The sequence below is a fragment of the Aphelocoma coerulescens genome, assembly GCF_041296385.1.
Source record: "Aphelocoma coerulescens isolate FSJ_1873_10779 chromosome Z unlocalized genomic scaffold, UR_Acoe_1.0 ChrZ, whole genome shotgun sequence".
Lineage (NCBI taxonomy): Eukaryota > Metazoa > Chordata > Aves > Passeriformes > Corvidae > Aphelocoma > Aphelocoma coerulescens.
The window spans coordinates 535,741-552,428 of record NW_027184085.1 but is presented as its reverse complement, the minus strand read 5'-3'; the positions used below and the strand labels follow the sequence as shown (position 1 = coordinate 552,428).

At 41.1% G+C, this 16,688-nt stretch overlaps 1 protein-coding gene across 3 annotated transcripts; it reads right to left on the bottom strand.

Annotated features, from left to right (window-relative positions):
- Positions 1–2,356: 2,356 nt before the first annotated feature.
- Positions 2,357–15,798, bottom strand: LMAN1 (lectin, mannose binding 1). Of its 3 annotated transcripts, XM_069001025.1 has the most exons (14): positions 15,583–15,798; positions 14,623–14,777; positions 14,432–14,539; positions 13,910–13,971; positions 13,098–13,197; positions 11,764–11,887; positions 11,373–11,431; positions 10,653–10,785; positions 9,635–9,831; positions 9,458–9,528; positions 7,123–7,273; positions 6,294–6,415; positions 5,176–5,231; positions 2,357–3,843 (listed from the first exon to the last, which is right to left on the bottom strand). In XM_069001025.1, exons 1-13 carry the CDS (start codon positions 15,764–15,766, stop codon positions 5,195–5,197), a joined length of 1,503 nt encoding a protein of 500 aa, XP_068857126.1. In that variant the 5' UTR covers positions 15,767–15,798; the 3' UTR covers positions 2,357–3,843; positions 5,176–5,194. The 3 variants fall into 3 exon arrangements, with proteins under 3 accessions (XP_068857126.1, XP_068857125.1, XP_068857127.1); XM_069001024.1 differs by having other exon boundaries at positions 2,357–5,231; XM_069001026.1 differs by having other exon boundaries at positions 2,357–5,231; positions 9,635–9,828.
- Positions 15,799–16,688: the final 890 nt, after the last annotated feature.

The window sequence follows — 16,688 nt, the reverse complement described above, 5'->3', positions numbered from 1 at the left end:
TCTGGATTAAAGAGTGAACTCCTTAATATATAGAGGCAGATGGTTCAGATTACTCCAAAAAAATCATTAGATGCAACTACCTACTTTTTCCATTAATACTTTAAGCTAATTGTACATGCACACACACAAATCAATTATAGTGTGCAATAGTAATGTTGACATCTTCAGTTTTGAAGCTCTCTCTCACTTTCACAGAAATCACAACATTCCCTTGATCTGAATTGAAAACCTGCTTGACTCAATAGCCATAGTAAAACAGCAAAATTCAGGCTGCTGAGTGGTAAACACTCAGATTTGAGATTTGAAAACTTGCATTCTTCATTAAGCAAAAACACTGATTCTTTTTGTCCCACTGGACAGAAAGTATTTGGTACAGTTTTTCTTCAGCCCTTCTTCACATGATTGGTTTACCTCCCAGATGATTGAGGCATCACTGCTATGATTACTTTATTTCAAGAAAGTAACCCCAAAGGAAGCAAGTCAGATCTTCTTACTGTTCTTTCTTTTGGGTTTCTGTCAGCTCTTGCCGAGGCTGTCTCCATCTACATCCCTGCTTTGGTGCTGCATAGAACACCTGCTGTTTGTAATCCTAATTGCTGATAAAGAATAAATAAATCTGAGTGTGTATGCCATAAAACAGTCTGAATACCTTTTGGGTGTAGATTGTTTCTGTAGGTCCTCATCTTTCAAGCTTTTATTTGCATCATTAGCCTCACCAGATCTACCCAGGTGAAGATTTCCAGGATCTGCTATCTAGGTCATAGACTATTTTAGGAAAGAAAATCACCTGCTAGGTCTCCAAAGTTCATAAGTTTGGGTTTTGAGCATTTATCCTACTGCACTGACTGCACATGCCTTAATGCAACATTCTGTAATTTTGATTATCTAAATGGTTCTCCCAGCACTCTCATAATTTCAATGAGAACTGAGAGATGGGAGGATTCCAGTTTGCCTAATGCCTTAATCTATATTGCAGCCTTTCTAATTAAAGCAGACCTATAACTACTAAAAAAACAAAACCAAAAACCAACCAACCAAAGCCCCCCCCAAAACCAAAAACAAACCCCAGGACGTTCTGAAGTCCTGGATTACTAGTAACTAAACAAGAAACTTTAACTTTCTTTTTGAAACTCTCACTCAGAATCATGAAATCCAAGTAACAAGTACTTCATCTTTATTTAAAATTCTCCTAGCTGGAACTTTGCAAACACTACATGGAGCACTGTTTTTTCCAGTGTTAGGTCTCAAGAGTCTTCCCCAAGTGTATGGGAAGTGGTACCTCTTAAGCTTTTCGCTGTTGGTCTTGACTGAAGCTTCCCTAACTTGGCTGTAGGCTTTGATCCCTCTAGAAATGTTTCTAACATCATTTTGTGCCTAAAAGTGATGCTTTCGCAGGATTGAGAAAGGCGAGAATTGGCTTGGGGAAGGACTGCTGAGAGGTCTTGCCCTCCAGGTCTCACCCCTGCAATCAGCAAAAGGCTTTCCAATGTTAATTTTGACATCAAAGATAACGAAAAGGGCTTTAAAAGTTACTGGGCCTATTGGTACTGAAGCTGCTGAGAAACACAAGAGAAACTGGTGACAAAAGGCAAAACACAGCCAGTACCCCCAGAATAATTCTGTTTCAAGCAGGTGCTCTATTGAAGTTAAAAAACTTACTACTTTTTGTTGATGACAGGAATCCCACACTTCATGAAAACATACAGACAGCAGCTAATTAAGTACTCATGTTGCCACTTCCTTTGCTTTAAATCTATGTCTTTTCCATCTAGCTTAAGTGAAATCAAAATTCAAGACTCTGTTCCTGTTTTACCTGATAAAAGTAGGTGATATAAAAAAGTCTGTGTTCCACACCCAAGGAACACACAGATCTCTTACCCCAGCATTCAGTCTTGAAACAGGCAAATTCCAGAGCTAAAGATAAAAGCCTCACAGAGAGGCCAGCCCAAAAATGCCATCCGAACTCCCAGTCTTTTCTAGATTCTGTGTTCCTAGCAGTCACATAATGCAAAAATACATAGGAGTTCTTGGAAGAATCAGGATTCTGCCCTGATTCAGCCCTCTACCACGAGGATGTTGCCTTTTCTAGCAGCTGGACCATCAGAAAGATGCATTTTAGGGTTTAGTCAGCTTGAATAGATTCAATTCAAGATCCCTCTCCTCCACTTGCTAAAATCTTGCTCCTGGCTGGGGAAAAATGACAGAGGGAATTCAGCCCCAGAATACCATTAACTCTCCAGTGTCAGGTAGAACTGAACCCAGGTCTGTAAGTATTCAGACTGAACTGAGGGTAAAGAATGCTTCAAATACACTTGCTTAGATTTCATGGACATGTACCAAATGAAAAGAAAAAGGCTTACTAAAAATATGCACCTTTATTCAAACAAGGTTATCTCTGAACTCCAAGTATCAATTTACATCAGTCAGAAACAAACATGAAACTGCCAGCTGTTTGAATTTAAAATAAAATAAAAAAACAGTAGACATTTTTTTGGTGTTACAGTAATTGATCCATTGAGAAAGGTCAGATTTTCTTCCCACAGAAGTTACAAACCAGAGCAGTTAATTTACAAACTGTATTGTGCATTTGACTTGTGAAAGATTCAGGGATCACCATCTGTTTAACAACCCCCCACCAGTACAATCCCATTCTCTTGTCATTGCCAAATATTTGCTACTTATCATCCACAATTCAAATATAACTTATTCTCTCTAATATGTCCAACTCCATTCCAAGGTATCTTTTCCTCCTAGCTGTGAAATCTTACTGGATAAGAATCAAACACACTGTCACTGTTGAAAGAAACCTCCTAACAGGAGGCTACATTGACTGAAAAAATATTCTTAAAATCCAAATTTCATGCTATTACTTCAAGAACAGACAGGATGAAATCTGAGCTGGGCAGTTGGGAGTTTTCTTTTGATCCAGTGAGTTATGGAAGCTCCAAGGAGAGACGATTGTGAAATGAATCATGAAGCAAAGTTACCAGTCTTCTGATGTTCCATGTTAGACCTTCTGTTCCCTACCACAGAAGTTTTCTCCTTGCACGTGGGAGACGTGTCTGATCGAGCAGCCTCCTCCTGAAGAGAAAACTGTAGGTTTCAAGTTTCCCCCTAGACATCACCCCCAGCCTGCTCTTCTTTCTAACCAAACAAACAGAAGTACAGGCTGCTCCAGCTTTAAACTAAAGGAATGGGTGGGTAAATTCACAGTAACAAAAATCCAGGCTCATTCCAATTGGCAACTGCTCCTCATTTTGCCAGATATTTATCAAAATACTTTCTGCATAAGGGGTTTTGCAAAGCCTGCTGTGAGAGAAGGAGCTCTGTTTGGATGTTGCACGGATAAAAGAAGGTCTGCAACTGAAAGTAACCACCACTGCACAATTTCAGAACCATTTAAGAAAATATATTACATTTAGTTACAAGAGTCAGGGTTGTAATAGCTTAGACTCAAGGCACCTGGAAATATTTGCTGGTGTTGAAAGAACTGAAGAGATAAATTCCAATGTGTTATTCTGCTTTATCTGAAAAGTTGTTTATTCATTGATTAGCCTGAGGCAATAGTTTCTGTCATTAGTCCAGCAAAATCTGCTCAAATTTAGAAATGAATCTATAAAGCTACACCACTTAGAGTATCCTCCATACTGCAGATGTGTTAATTGGTGTGTAGGCAGTGTCATTTTCTTCGTATAGCACAGACATTCACTTTTTGGACACTGTATTTGAAGTAACAAAATATATTGCATAGATTTATCATTTCTCCAAACTGACAGGCACAATACTGAAGTGTTCTTCATTACAGTGAATTTGGCAGCACGTGTTGCACTCCAAGGGAGCAGACTGTAGAAATGCAATAGGAGTAGTCATATTACAGATCATTTTTGCAGATTCAGACAAACAAATTAACAGTTCTAAGTGAAATATCCTGATGCATTTGTATATTTTATAGAATTAAGGAAACCACAGAAATACTTACTCTAATTCTACACACAACTCAAGGACAAAGTTACCACCAATATGTAAACAAGGTAAAATTAATTAATTTCACATTCCTAAGTTGGGCCCTCTGCTTGCTTTCTTTCCTGAAGCAAATGTTCACTTGGTAAGCAATATCAAAGTCACATGTTCAGCCTTATGCTTTTGATATCCAGGCAGGAATTGACACAAAATACTGGTTCTACAGATTAACAAACATGTCTGAAGCTAGTTTGTGAAGAAATGGGTTAACACTCAATACCTGCAGTTTACAATATGCACCATGTCAAGATTTAAATCAAAGCATCTGGACTTGATACATGAAAGACACAAGACAGCTTTAGGAAAGTAAAGACAAATTCACACACTAAACATATCCTTGATACAATCAGATTGGAAGACGGATAAAGCAATCATGTTTGCTGGAAAAGTTCCACAAATCTCCCCAAAAAATTACAGACAGACTTGAAACTATGAAAAAAGAAATCAGCCCCACAATATACTTGAAGAAATTACTTTATCACATTTTCTCTCACTGCCCAAAATCAGACTGCAAAATAAGGAGAAAAGCCTTTCTTCACATGCTGTCTATAATTGGTGTTTTACATCAGGTATCAACAGTCAGGGTCTTAAAGGCCTGTCTTTGTGTCCACATATTAAAAAATGTTTAAATGAGAATTAAAGAAGATATTCTTACACTGTTAAATCCAAGTGGTAAACAAATAAAATGTTTATAGTAAGTTTTTACCTGCCAAAAATCCACCAAACCCCACAGAAGAACAGTTCTTTGAGGTGTGGGATTTTTCTACCTTCTTTTTCTTTTCTTTTTTTTAACTGCTATGTCAGGACACTTAGTAGCAAATTTTCTGCACAAATCATCCATCTGCAATTCACACTCTGAACAAACACCAAGCCTGGGTGTTTCAACTCCTCCTCTGCAATCTTAACAAAGCAGAGGAATCGGGAACTTGCCTTTCAGTATTAATGAAAAAGTCAGCTGAAAACACAGACCTAGATAGGGTGCAGTCTTCCCCCATCCAGCAGTTGCTCCCTGTTTTAGCATCAACACCTTAAATGAGAACTCATTTTATTTAACAAAATTCAATAATTTATAATATTGAAGTATATCCAACACTAAAATTTCCCTCATTTACAGAAGTGTAGAATTTTCTGTGCATACAAACTGCTGTTACATACACACAAAAGGAACAGGTCATCAAAAGAACTTTTTGGCTGCTGCTTCTTGTTGGCTCCTGAAAGAAAAGGCAGAAAAGAATTCTTCAAGTCTTTTTAACTTAAAACTAGCTAACTGTTTTAAATTTTCATTTATTTGAGGATTAGAAGATTCCATTCCTTATCAACAGAGACTTAGAGGAAATGTTAAGTCATATCACAAAAACAGGATATAATTTTTTCTACTCACAAAGATATGGGTAGCATCACTGTAGTTCCAATTTTGCATCAGACACAAAAGGAAAAAACAAACAACCCCACATTCTGGACAGAAGCCAGAAACAATGAAAGAACAAACAAACAGACTTTTAAAATACTCTTAACATTTTCTGAAGCTTCTCAGTATCTGATTGGCCAAAAGATCACCTTAGAAAAGGAAACCCATGCAACTATTCAGGGAAAGAATTTACTTTAAATGGGATTTACTTTTCCCTCTGGCACAGATCATTAATTTTCTTAGTGGATACAGACACTATGGATCAACCACATCCAGGTGCTGGAATTACAAAAACATCACAAAGAACTGGAGGGGAACAGCTCCTTGTTTGTCTTGGAAATCATCATTCCAGCCAATGGCAAAAAGACTACCAAGCATGGAGGTTGTCTTTTCCATCAATGCAAATAGAATTTCAACATTATGACATCACAAGGAGAAGGAAGAGAACAGAAAAACCATCCCAATTAGCTTAGATAGAAAAAAAAGAAAAGAAAAAAAAGACACAACAGTCAGGCTGAAACAGGTCAGGTTCCCACTTGATACCCGGTGGGTGAGTGGGGATAGAATAAACCAAACTTCATTATGATAATTCAACATTTCCAATGAGTTCTGGGACAGTGGTAAATTTTGCATTCTCAGAGGTTCTGAAGACCTGACCAGTTTAAACTCCAAGTGACCTTGTCTGAATTCAGTGTTGGACTCTGTTTGGAGCAGAAGATTGAACTGGAGACCTCCCAAGGTCTCCTCCAATCTGAATGATTGCTTGTTTTAACAAGATTAACACAATGATGCCATTCCAATGACATTACCAGTCAGCAGTTCTAAAACTATTTGCCCTGCTGTCTTTAAGCCATACAAGACTTACCTATACATGACATAACCAATGAATAACACAGTTTGCACCGCCACAAATATGAAGAAATGCATTGTAGATAAGCAGGACGGAAACGGTGGCAACTCTGGACATTTTGGTTTCTCACTGGATGGCTAAAAACCAAGAAAAGACCAAACAAGACATCCTATCAAAAGACTTACAAAACAAGGGCTTTGCAATGTGATGTAAAAATTGGAGCACAAGCAGAAAATGGAGAGAAATTACAGTACTCTGAAAAATAATCTTACTCCTCATCTCACTCTCCCCTTCCGCTTTTATGTTTCTCAGATAAATTGCCTGATGTTAAATTGAGGGTTATATAGAAAAGAATACATAAATATGGTAAATTAATCAAGGACCTTCTATGGATCATAAGCGTATTCAGCTTAATTGCTACCTAGGCTAGACTAAGGTACTCCTGAATATGAACACAGTCTTTTTTGCACTTAGAAACCTTACGCAGAGTCTGCCTGAGTTTCCTCTGATTAAAGCTCTCCCTTGTGTGCAGAAGCATCACAGAATCTCCTCTGTATAGAGCTGTTAAATAGGGGGACAAACACAAAAAAAAAAGCACCCAGAAAACCTAATTGCTTGACCTTGTTTCCACAGGAAATTAAGACTAAAAATCATGCTCTTTGTGCAAAACTTCTCATCAAGACCCAGATCATGCAGTTAGGTCAAGGCAGCATAGTTTTAGCGAAGCAGCTTAATGAAGGATTAATTGCTCCCTAAACTGCATGCTGGCTCATCCTAGCTTTTCACTAACAGCCAAAGAAAGCTGTGTTACACTCATGCTTTACACTCCCAGCACATAAATTACCGTGTTTCGTTGTACTAAATGCTCTATGTCCCTCTTGACTACATGAAGGTGTTCTTTGATGTCGTTGAAGTGCTGAGTTGCTTCATAGACTCCTGCAGAGCCAGGGTGTTGAGCTCCACTGATGGATCTCAGAGCATCAGTCACAGAACTTCTGAAGCAAGACAAACAGCAAACCAACTTTCAAAACACATCAGCTTTTCTACAAGCAGCAGTTATTCTGGACATTTTTTAGTTCATTAGAATTAGGCTGAAATATATAGCTGCCCCAAAAGGCAGCAAATTTCTTCTAGCTTTCAAGAATACCTCTCAAGAAATAATCCTTTAGTCAAATTATGATTTTTAAAAATAGTTAATTGCACAGACAGTTGCCATTTGTAGAGTGCCCCATATCTCGGTCACGCTGAGAATAAGAACTAGCAAATATTCTGTTGCCAGAACTTCTCCTTTGCCTGCCTGACTGATGAGGGCTATAGAACAAGAGTTCTGTCTGAGGCTCTTGCCAAGGCTTTAGGATCAGCAGAGTTTAATGCAATCTTTGAAGAAAACCAAAAGCTGTTTGAAAAATAAATAAATAAATAAATAAATAAATAAATAAATAAATGCAGTCATGAAAGAAATAAAAACAAAGAGGCTTTAGGGATAAGAAAAGATTTAGATACATCCTTGTTTCATGATTACCATTTATATGAGGAACTCATTTCCCATATGCACTGTCATAATACTTAACATTGTCTTATTGTGAATTCATTTTGCTTCTACAACAAATGAAATTAAATCCAGAAAAAGTTGAGGTTTCATAACTAATTTGGTTTGAGGTAAACTAGTCAATGAGAGAAAAAAACCTTAATCTCTAATCAATATGTTTATATAATTTTCCTGTACTGTGCTGTTTCTTTTGAGTTGCAAAAGAGGATTATTCTACAGCTAAAATATTTATCATGTGAATGATAATCTCCTCATTATTAACAGAATAGACAATCAAAATGTATGCCTTTGGATTTCTTTTTAATTTACTTAAAACTTTCCATTTGGTTCAGATGGGAGCTTACTTCAATGCTTTCACAGAGCACTCCTAACTCTTTGTAGAGTGGTCAGCAATTTTTCATTTACCTGGACTTGCAATTAGTATTATAATAATATATTTTAGAAGTAAATTTCTCACTGGAAGGTTTTATCTTAAATAACCCATCATGCCCACTGCCTAATAACCACTGATAGTAATTCTGTCTTTCCACATGCCTCACAGTGTTACAACACAAGTGGGACACTCACTTAGTTCTTCTCCCTCCTAACAGAACCGTATCTACATAATGAGTAGCAATCTGCACACTCACCTTCCCCCAGACTGATTCAGTCTTTGTTAAAAGCAAAATAACTTCCCTTAATAGACACAGGCTGTATCAAACTGAATTTATATTGACTTTTGCATTAATAATATCCTGCTGATAGTTTCTATTGTAGGAACATGCAAGATTCTTCTGTAATCAGATGATTAAGAAATCCACAATCTTGCCAAGAAAATTACTTGGCCCCTAAGTCCTTTTCCTGCAGGATGACAAGCAATGCACCAAGGGGCTGTTTATTTCTCTCTCTAAATAAAGCATTTCTTTAATCTAAGAAAAATATAAAGATGATGTTATGCAAACTCCAAGCTGGTAAGTAGTCACTAAAAGGGCAGACTGCCAATATTAACAAGAAAATCTAATTTGCTTGCAAGGTATAAAGATTTGTCAAGAATATTAACAGAAAAGCTTCCGTGGAAGAACAAGTGCAAAAATGGAAGCACTCTAATCTTCATTCTACAAAAAACTGACCTACTTAGATAAATCACAAGAGCTGCCCTTGAACTAATACGGGGGGGGGGGGAAGCACAACTGAAGGAACTGTTTTCTCCTTTTTTTAAAAAATACAAGGTAAGGAAGGTTTTAGCTGCTACAAATGAAGGGCTAAACCAGCTTAAAGGCATTCCTGATTAAGACAGCAACAGTAATATATTAAAGAAGTATTGAGACAGCCTCATCAAACACAAGCATCTTCACAAATCTGTGTACAAACAGCACCTTCAAGATAATGGTTTTACTTCATTGTTTTTAAAGGGGAACTTACCTGTTGAAGTGGAATTTCATGATAAAAACAGAGACAAATTAGGGTGCTTAGCAATCCTTGGGGCATGAACTGACTTTACTACAGAAATTAAATATATGCAGAGAGTCTTCACTGAGGAACTGACACAAACATCAAGTTTGTCAATATTGTCCCACTGAAGTAACACACAGGATTTAAAAGGAAAACCGTAAAATTCAAAACACACCCTTAATATTTGGAAGGTGTTTACCTTATTTCCTTTACTTGTCTAATGACCTCTTCTTGAGTTTTCACAACTGTCTCTATCTCTTGCTGGGAAACCTGGTAGGAGCAGGGGGAGGAAAAAGATCAACATATCTTGGAAAAAGCAAATGGATCCCACTGCTGAAATCAGGCTGGGCTCTGAATCACCATGAGTTTTATTTACCTGTCCCTGATGACCTGGAAACCCAGCTCCTCTTTTGGCAATCTCCTCTGTGACTGCAGAGACGTATCTCCTCTGCTCATCCAGAATCATGTCCAGTTGCCTGTTAAGCTGTTTGATTTCCAGATGAATTCGATTCTGCCCCTCAAAGATTTGCCTCAGTTCACGATCACTCACAGTTTCAAAAACATCATCCGCTGCTAAGAAAAAAGCACAGGGGGTTCTTACACACGTGCACATTCCTCACAATTCCTTGCATTGGATCATTTCTCTTGCTCCCTTAACATATCCACATCCATCTACCTTTTCCTACAACTTCACCGTCCCAAAGTCCAAAAGACTCTGTGGCAAGGAGATTATTTCTGATCAATAAAAGGCTGAACTGTATCTCAAAAATGCAGATCAAAATAATGTATAGGACCTTTAGAAGAGTCATAACTTATAACTGTGCAATACAGATGACAAGCTGAAATTTCACGTCTAGATGCATTTCACGTCTAGATAAAGTACATTCTCAGTGTATTTGCATTCACATACAGCTATTAAAATCCACAGAAGTAACAAATGGCTTCCATTATATTTTCAAATAATCAGGTTCTTGTTTGCCCAGCATTAGGCAAGCATTAAAAAGCTTTTCCATGTAAGCACATGATCCAAGATATGCACTAGCCCATCTTTTAAAGGGTTTTCTGTGAATGTAGAGAAACAGACCAAAAAGATGTCCTTTAAATAATGAAAAAGGCCATGCTTTCTTAATCACCACTTTACAGAGGGATGCATTACCTTCTCTCCCTTCTGTTGTTCTTAATTCCCAGCATGTTTCCAGTCATTCATTTTGTTCTCAAGCCAGACACCACTAAAATAACTTTAGAAACAGGAAGCACTTTACAGTAAAGATTTTTAAATAATGTAAGTAACATCAGTGGGAGCTTAGCAAGATCAACCAGAGTATCCCTAGTTCTGAACGTCCTGGAAAACAAACATTTCCCTGGACAACTGAAAAATTACTCAAATAACTTGCCTGGCTGTCCTTGCACATCAGGATGTTCCCTTTGAAATTCTTCCTTCTTCTTATCCAATTCTTGCTGAAAGTGCTCAAACTCTTCTTGATACTTCTCTTTATCTTTCTGAGGGATTTCTGCATCTGGTGTTGGCTTTAAAACATTATTGGAGGGAAGGGCATGTGTGAGATTTTTCTCATGTTCTCCCCCCCCATGCTTAACACAAATGATTCTGCAGCAAGGCTGTTCAGATTTCAGATGTGAAGATATAATAAAATTACTGCAGCACATTAATACATTTAGCTGAAGTGAGAAACCACACATTCTCATGGAGAACAAATAGAAAATTTTCCCAATAGAAAATTAAAACAAGCTTTACATGGATAAATGCTGTTTAGCAGTACAGAATCATTCTAGAAGTAGGAAAAGTTGAAAGGGAGAACAGATATTTTCCAACTTTCCAAAGAAAATGTACTTTGTAGTACTGCATGGTTTGATTTAACATCACGAGTTTTGTTGCTTCAGTGGTGCTTCAGAATTCTGGTCTTGAGAATATTAATGACAATATTACCAAAACATTACAATCTGGTATTTAATTTTTCTAAACCAGATGACAGCACAGCTACATGGCAAAACTGTGGAACAGGAATGCCACGTGGAGGCAATACCATAATCTGGTGCTGCACATAAAATAACATGAACAATAAAATATTTTACTAATCATGCATAAAAATCCTTACTGCTTCCTTCCCAGGTTCAGTCAGCTGGAAGGTCAGAAATGACAGCACATCATGGTCATCTGTATTCAACAAACAAAACAAAACCGCCTTACCAATTCCTGTAATTCCCAAGACAACCTTCCACTTGCAAATGATCTTCAAAAAACAGCATCCTCCCAAGAGTTTGTGCAGCGGGGAATGAGAGTATATAGGGGCTTTGTCAGGAAAAACCAAAAAGTCTTTACCTAAGCATGTCATTAATTTGGGACTGCAAGAGGGTTAATTACATCATCATGGTCAAAAATTGGTATAATGGATCAACACTAGTAGTAAAAACCAACCACCCAACCAACCTCTCTTGCAAGCCTTGCAAGTCCCCACAACATTTGCCATAATTTTTAACATTTCCTACCTGCAAGTCCCCCTGTGGCTGCAGATATTCCAAAGTACCCCTGTGATGGCAACACCATATCTTCCACTTTGGCACAAAATTCATAGTCCTCTTTATCCGGAGTAAAGCCATTATTAATTAATACCTAAAAGGACAAACACTTAGGATTTTCACCACATCTGTGTTAATTGTTTTGTCAGTTTGCAGTAATGCTCACAAAATACAACTTATTGGGTAACTCAGAAGCTCAAACCGGAAACCAAAAACTATTTCTTTTCTGAAAGAGGCATTTTACCAACATTTTACATAAGCATTCTACTTGCAAAAGTCCACATCCTAAAAAGGTTTTGGGCAACACAGACCTGATCTACACCAGTCATCCCTTGCAGTTCTGATTCAAAGCTTAGGGAGACTCTGCAAATGCATCCCCGGAGAAAGAGAGAACTGTTAAGTTTAACAGCAACATCTGGGACAGAGAAGTTCCTAGAGGAGGCATCAGGGCCCAGGTGAAAACAGAGCAGCCTTGGAGGCTGAAATTTAACTTTCATTCAAGAGTGACAGGCAGCTTTTCCCATAACAACACAGTACAAGGTCTGCCCTCTTTTAGGTGCAGTCACGTTTACTTTTAGAGAAACTTCTACTACAAAATGACAGCTCTGCACTTTATGGCTGCTACCTGTGAATATATGAACAGCACCTTTCCAGAAGGAATCAGAAGACAACACACAGACACTTTGTAGTTATCACAACCCAGCACCGCATTAGTATTTTTCTCTCCTTACCTAGAAGGAATTCACAATCAGCTGAATAGTATTTAAGAAGTCTTAAAGACTCCCTTATACCAGTGGTTTTTAACCTTTAGTCTTCAAAGCCCTACTATTTTTTGGAGGTGAGAAGCCTCAAGTAGCAAATTTAAATCTACTGTTAAATAGTTTCATTTTTTTAGCCACACCTCAGAACCTCTGGTTCAAAAAATAAGCTACAAAACCCTCTGCAACTCTTAGATCAGCTTAAGAAATACCAAGCTCAGGAGCTGCTCAATCACTTGAAGCTTAAACAAATCCTGACTTTGGGACACCTCTCCAGGCAAATCAAGAGCAACAGAAGGGTTTGAGCACATTATGAGTGTGTTTGCACGACTGCCTCCTAAGTCACATCAGAAAAATGAGCAATACCTGCATTCTAATGTAGCCAAAAGAACCTGTGTAGCATTAAAACACAACACCTCCTTCCAACCTCTGCAGCCAAGCTCCATATTTCTAACACCGGAACTGACGCTTGTTGCAACTCTGTGAAAACCAGTTTCACATTTAAGAAGTTGAGAAACACAAGTAATTCTGTTATTTCAGACTTACAGTCAGTGTTTTTTGGTAGTATGTGATCTTGACTCGCACAGGATAGGGCTTGTTCCGAAAGTCCCTCTGACAGGATGCCAGTGCTTGCGTGGATCCATCACTGTGCAAAAAGGGAACATCAATAAAAATAGGTGTTATGGTTTATCAGCTGGGCCAAAAAGGTGTCTGACTCTCACTAAGCAACCTCATCCCAGTTTTTCAATCTGCAAGCTTTTCCAAGGCTGTTCTGTAATTGCACTGAGCTTTCTCAAGCCTGGGATCTCCAGTACTGCATGCTGTACACAGGACACAACGCAGAGGGAATGCAGGAATGGGGAAATCTGTTTTCTAAGATATAATTCTCAGATATATTCCTGCACGTGGGAACCTAGATGGAAATAAGATGCAGTGACTGCACCAAGTGAGCTAGACACCTGTCCTCTTTGAAATCCAAGAAGGTGTCCATTGTGCTGTTGATAAACAATCAGAAATCAAAATTAATCCAACTAATTTTAGTAACAGCCATTAGCTTTCAGTTAGTCACTTCTGCCAGTTATTAGCTGTGTGTGGAGGATCCCCATAAGCAATAAAGTCTGTACTGTACCTCTATTTATCTGAGTTCATCCATCCCAAAGGGCATATGCCACTTAAATATCGATCAGTTGCCAATTTCTCTGCTGTTACTGCCAAAGCAGTGTTTTAACAAGTAGAAACCCTCAAATGTAAAGGAAACAACAAAGTTTCGTATGAAAGAAGCCTTTATAATGCTTCTCCATGGAACATTTCATCAATTAAAAGCAAGCATTCAGCAATAACACTGAAAATAAACTTACTTCTGATGGTCATACAGAAGCTTTCCATTATTGCCTACAACAATCACTCCAGGATTGTTTTTCTAGGGAAAGAAACGGCACACAAATGGATTAGTTTAATTTGAAGGGAAGCATCAGCAACATCCCTGACAGTCTTCTACTAAAATCTGTCTAAAATGTCTAAAAGCAAGCCAAAATTGTGCAGGGAAAGCAAAAGCAGCAAAGCAGACCTATTATGTACTGTTTAAGCTTCAGGATCATTCTGGACTGGGAAACTGAGAACTGAAAACAGCAATTGTCATCCTCATCTGATACAAAATCTTTGCTGCTGAGTTACTCAAGGCAGATTTCTTCCAAGAAAAAGAGCATCTCTGAAGACACACATAGAAATTGCTGTTTCCACTATAAGGGAAACTTGACTACTTTATTTTATCCCTTTGAAGTGAAACAGGGGAAGAGTAGAAAAACAACATCGTTGCTTTTTCCTCAACAGTCAGGAAATTAATTTATCATCTTTTCTAGAAGAGTTTCCTTCCAACCAACCTTTCCATCATTGTCAAAGGAATCAAAGAAAATTCCAACACCGTTCCATTTATCAGCTGCCCCGAAAACAGGACCTTCCAAGCCTTGCTCTTCTGTAAACCAGATTGCCTATGAAGAAAGCAAAAAGTCATAGGTCAAGATTCACTTTTAAAGCACATTTGTTTTTCTCAGTTAGGTCAAACTGCTCCTACCAATCCATCAGCTCCAATGCGGCCTCTTCCTGTAACTCGAAAGGTCACTTCCACTTCCCAATATTCAAATATTGATTTGTTTTTTGTCCACACTGAGCCTTTCTGGCTTTTCAAGGAGGTTGTTATGCGGATCTGATCTGCACTTGGGATGGCATCTAGAAAGCAAACAAGATGTTCTAACTTTCTGTTTAGCAGTGTAACAGAACAATAGGAATACATTCAGAGAGAAACTCGCTTGCATTAAGTAACATTTCTTTTGGGGATCATTTTCTTGAAAAAGCAGGAGAAAAAAAACCTCATCTATGGACAGTTTCCTCCATGTTACTTGGAGAATAATGTCAAGTAAAAAAGTTACATTAAGCAGTAGCAACTAAATTAAAGTCTGAAAAAAACCCAGCAGAAGGTACTGCAGAGAAACTATGTGAAGGTGGAACTGTAAACGTCAACACCTTTCATAAGGGGGGACACTCGGGAAGGACGACAAGCCTTTCTGAGCACAACGGAACCCTTAACCCAAAGGGCACAGAAACTGTACAAACATTGTTGAACCAAAGCCTATTTGCCAAGGCACACTTTGCATTTCGAGCTTCGAGACGATCAAACCGAACAGTTTTTCTGGCAGCACGGCCAGGGCCGACCTCGAGCGCGGCAGCAGTGACACATCAGCACTTCCCGGCAGCGCCACGAGTCCCCTCCGCAGGGCCCGCAGCCGCCACACCAGGAGGCCATAGGTACCTTGGCACCGCGGGTGGGAGCCCGGGTGTGCCCGGGCACTTCCCCGCCACCGCAGCATCTCCTCTGCGCCTCTGATACCACGTGGAGCCCGAGGGCACGGCTGGCACCCACGGCCAGCTTCGCCCGCGGCTTCTCCCCGAGACCCCGCACCCCCCGACCGGACACTGCTGCCTCCGCCTCAGGAACGCCACTGGCCCGGCCCCGCCACCCCCGTCCGGCACTTACTGCCCGTGTGTACCCAGAACGGCACCGTGCCGTCCGCCTGCACCAGGTGCGGCCCCTTGAAGCTGTACTTGTACTCGAAGCGCCGATGCGGCGCAGCCGCCGCGCCCTCCGTGGCCTGCGCGGCGGCGAGCGCCGGGCCGCCGAGGGCGAGAAAGAGCAGCAGCGGGGCGAGCGGCGCCGCCATCTTGGCCGAGCTGCGGGGCTATGCACAGGGCCAGCGGGGCGACCCCTGATTGGACGAGCGCGGGGGCGGGCGCGCGGGGGGCGGGGAGAGGGGCGGGAACTGGGCCGGGCTGGGGGCGGGGCGAGGCCGCCGTGGGGGCGGGCAGCGGGGGCGGGCAGCGGGGGCGGGCAGCGGGGGCGGGCAGCGGGGGCGGGCAGCGGGGGCGAGGCCGCCGTGGGGGCGGGCAGCGGGGGCGGGCAGCGGGGGCGAGGCCGCCGTGGGGGCGGGCAGCGGGGGCGGGCAGCGGGGGCGGGCAGCGGGGGCGGACAGCGGGGGCGGGCAGCGGGGGCGGGCAGCGGGGGCGAGGCCGCCGTGGGGGCGGGCAGCGGGGGCGGGCAGCGGGGGCGAGGCCGCCGTGGGGGCGGGCAGCGGGGGCGGGCAGCGGGCTCCCAATGTGCCCAGTGGCCACGTGGGAGCCTGAGGCTGGCCCCGGTTGCGGTCTCTCCCGGCGAATTTCCGAGCTCCCCCGGGTCCGAGGGGCCTCGTGCTGTGGGCGGGTGCGCGGGTCCGCCGCATTTGTGCGGCCTCTCGGACAGCTGCGAGCCGCTAACAGTGCACAGAGTGTCTGAAGGATAAATAATCTGTTCTTTCCCCTCGATATTACTTTCTTAGCAAAGACTGCACTTCCGCGGGCTCTTTTCAGTTCATTTGCAGGGTAGTCGGAAGTCTCCCGCAGGAAAATCCACACTGTTTCTCTCAACATGCGAGGCCAGCCTTCCACAGAGGTGAGCAAAGCAAACCTCGGGTGGCAGGCAGGCCAGGTGACAGTGGTGACAGGTGGGGATGGCCCCCGACACTGCCAAGATGAGAAACACGGCTGTTTTAAGTGTGCAGCATCACGGAGCAGGGGCAGGGCTTGGCTCAGAATTAAATCAAGCACTGA

Excerpts from the sequence above, each read along its gene's own strand:
- LMAN1 (XM_069001024.1), bottom strand. The coding sequence starts at position 15,766 with ATGGCGGCGCCGCTCGCCCCGCTGCTGCTCTTTCTCGCCCTCGGCGGC. Across the intron at positions 9,529-9,634 it reads TTCCAGGTCATCAGGGACAG|GTTTCCCAGCAAGAGATAGA; the intron begins GTAAATAAAACT and ends TGCTCCTACCAG. Across the intron at positions 7,274-9,457 it reads AGACAAGTAAAGGAAATAAG|AAGTTCTGTGACTGATGCTC; the intron begins GTAAACACCTTC and ends GTCTTGCTTCAG.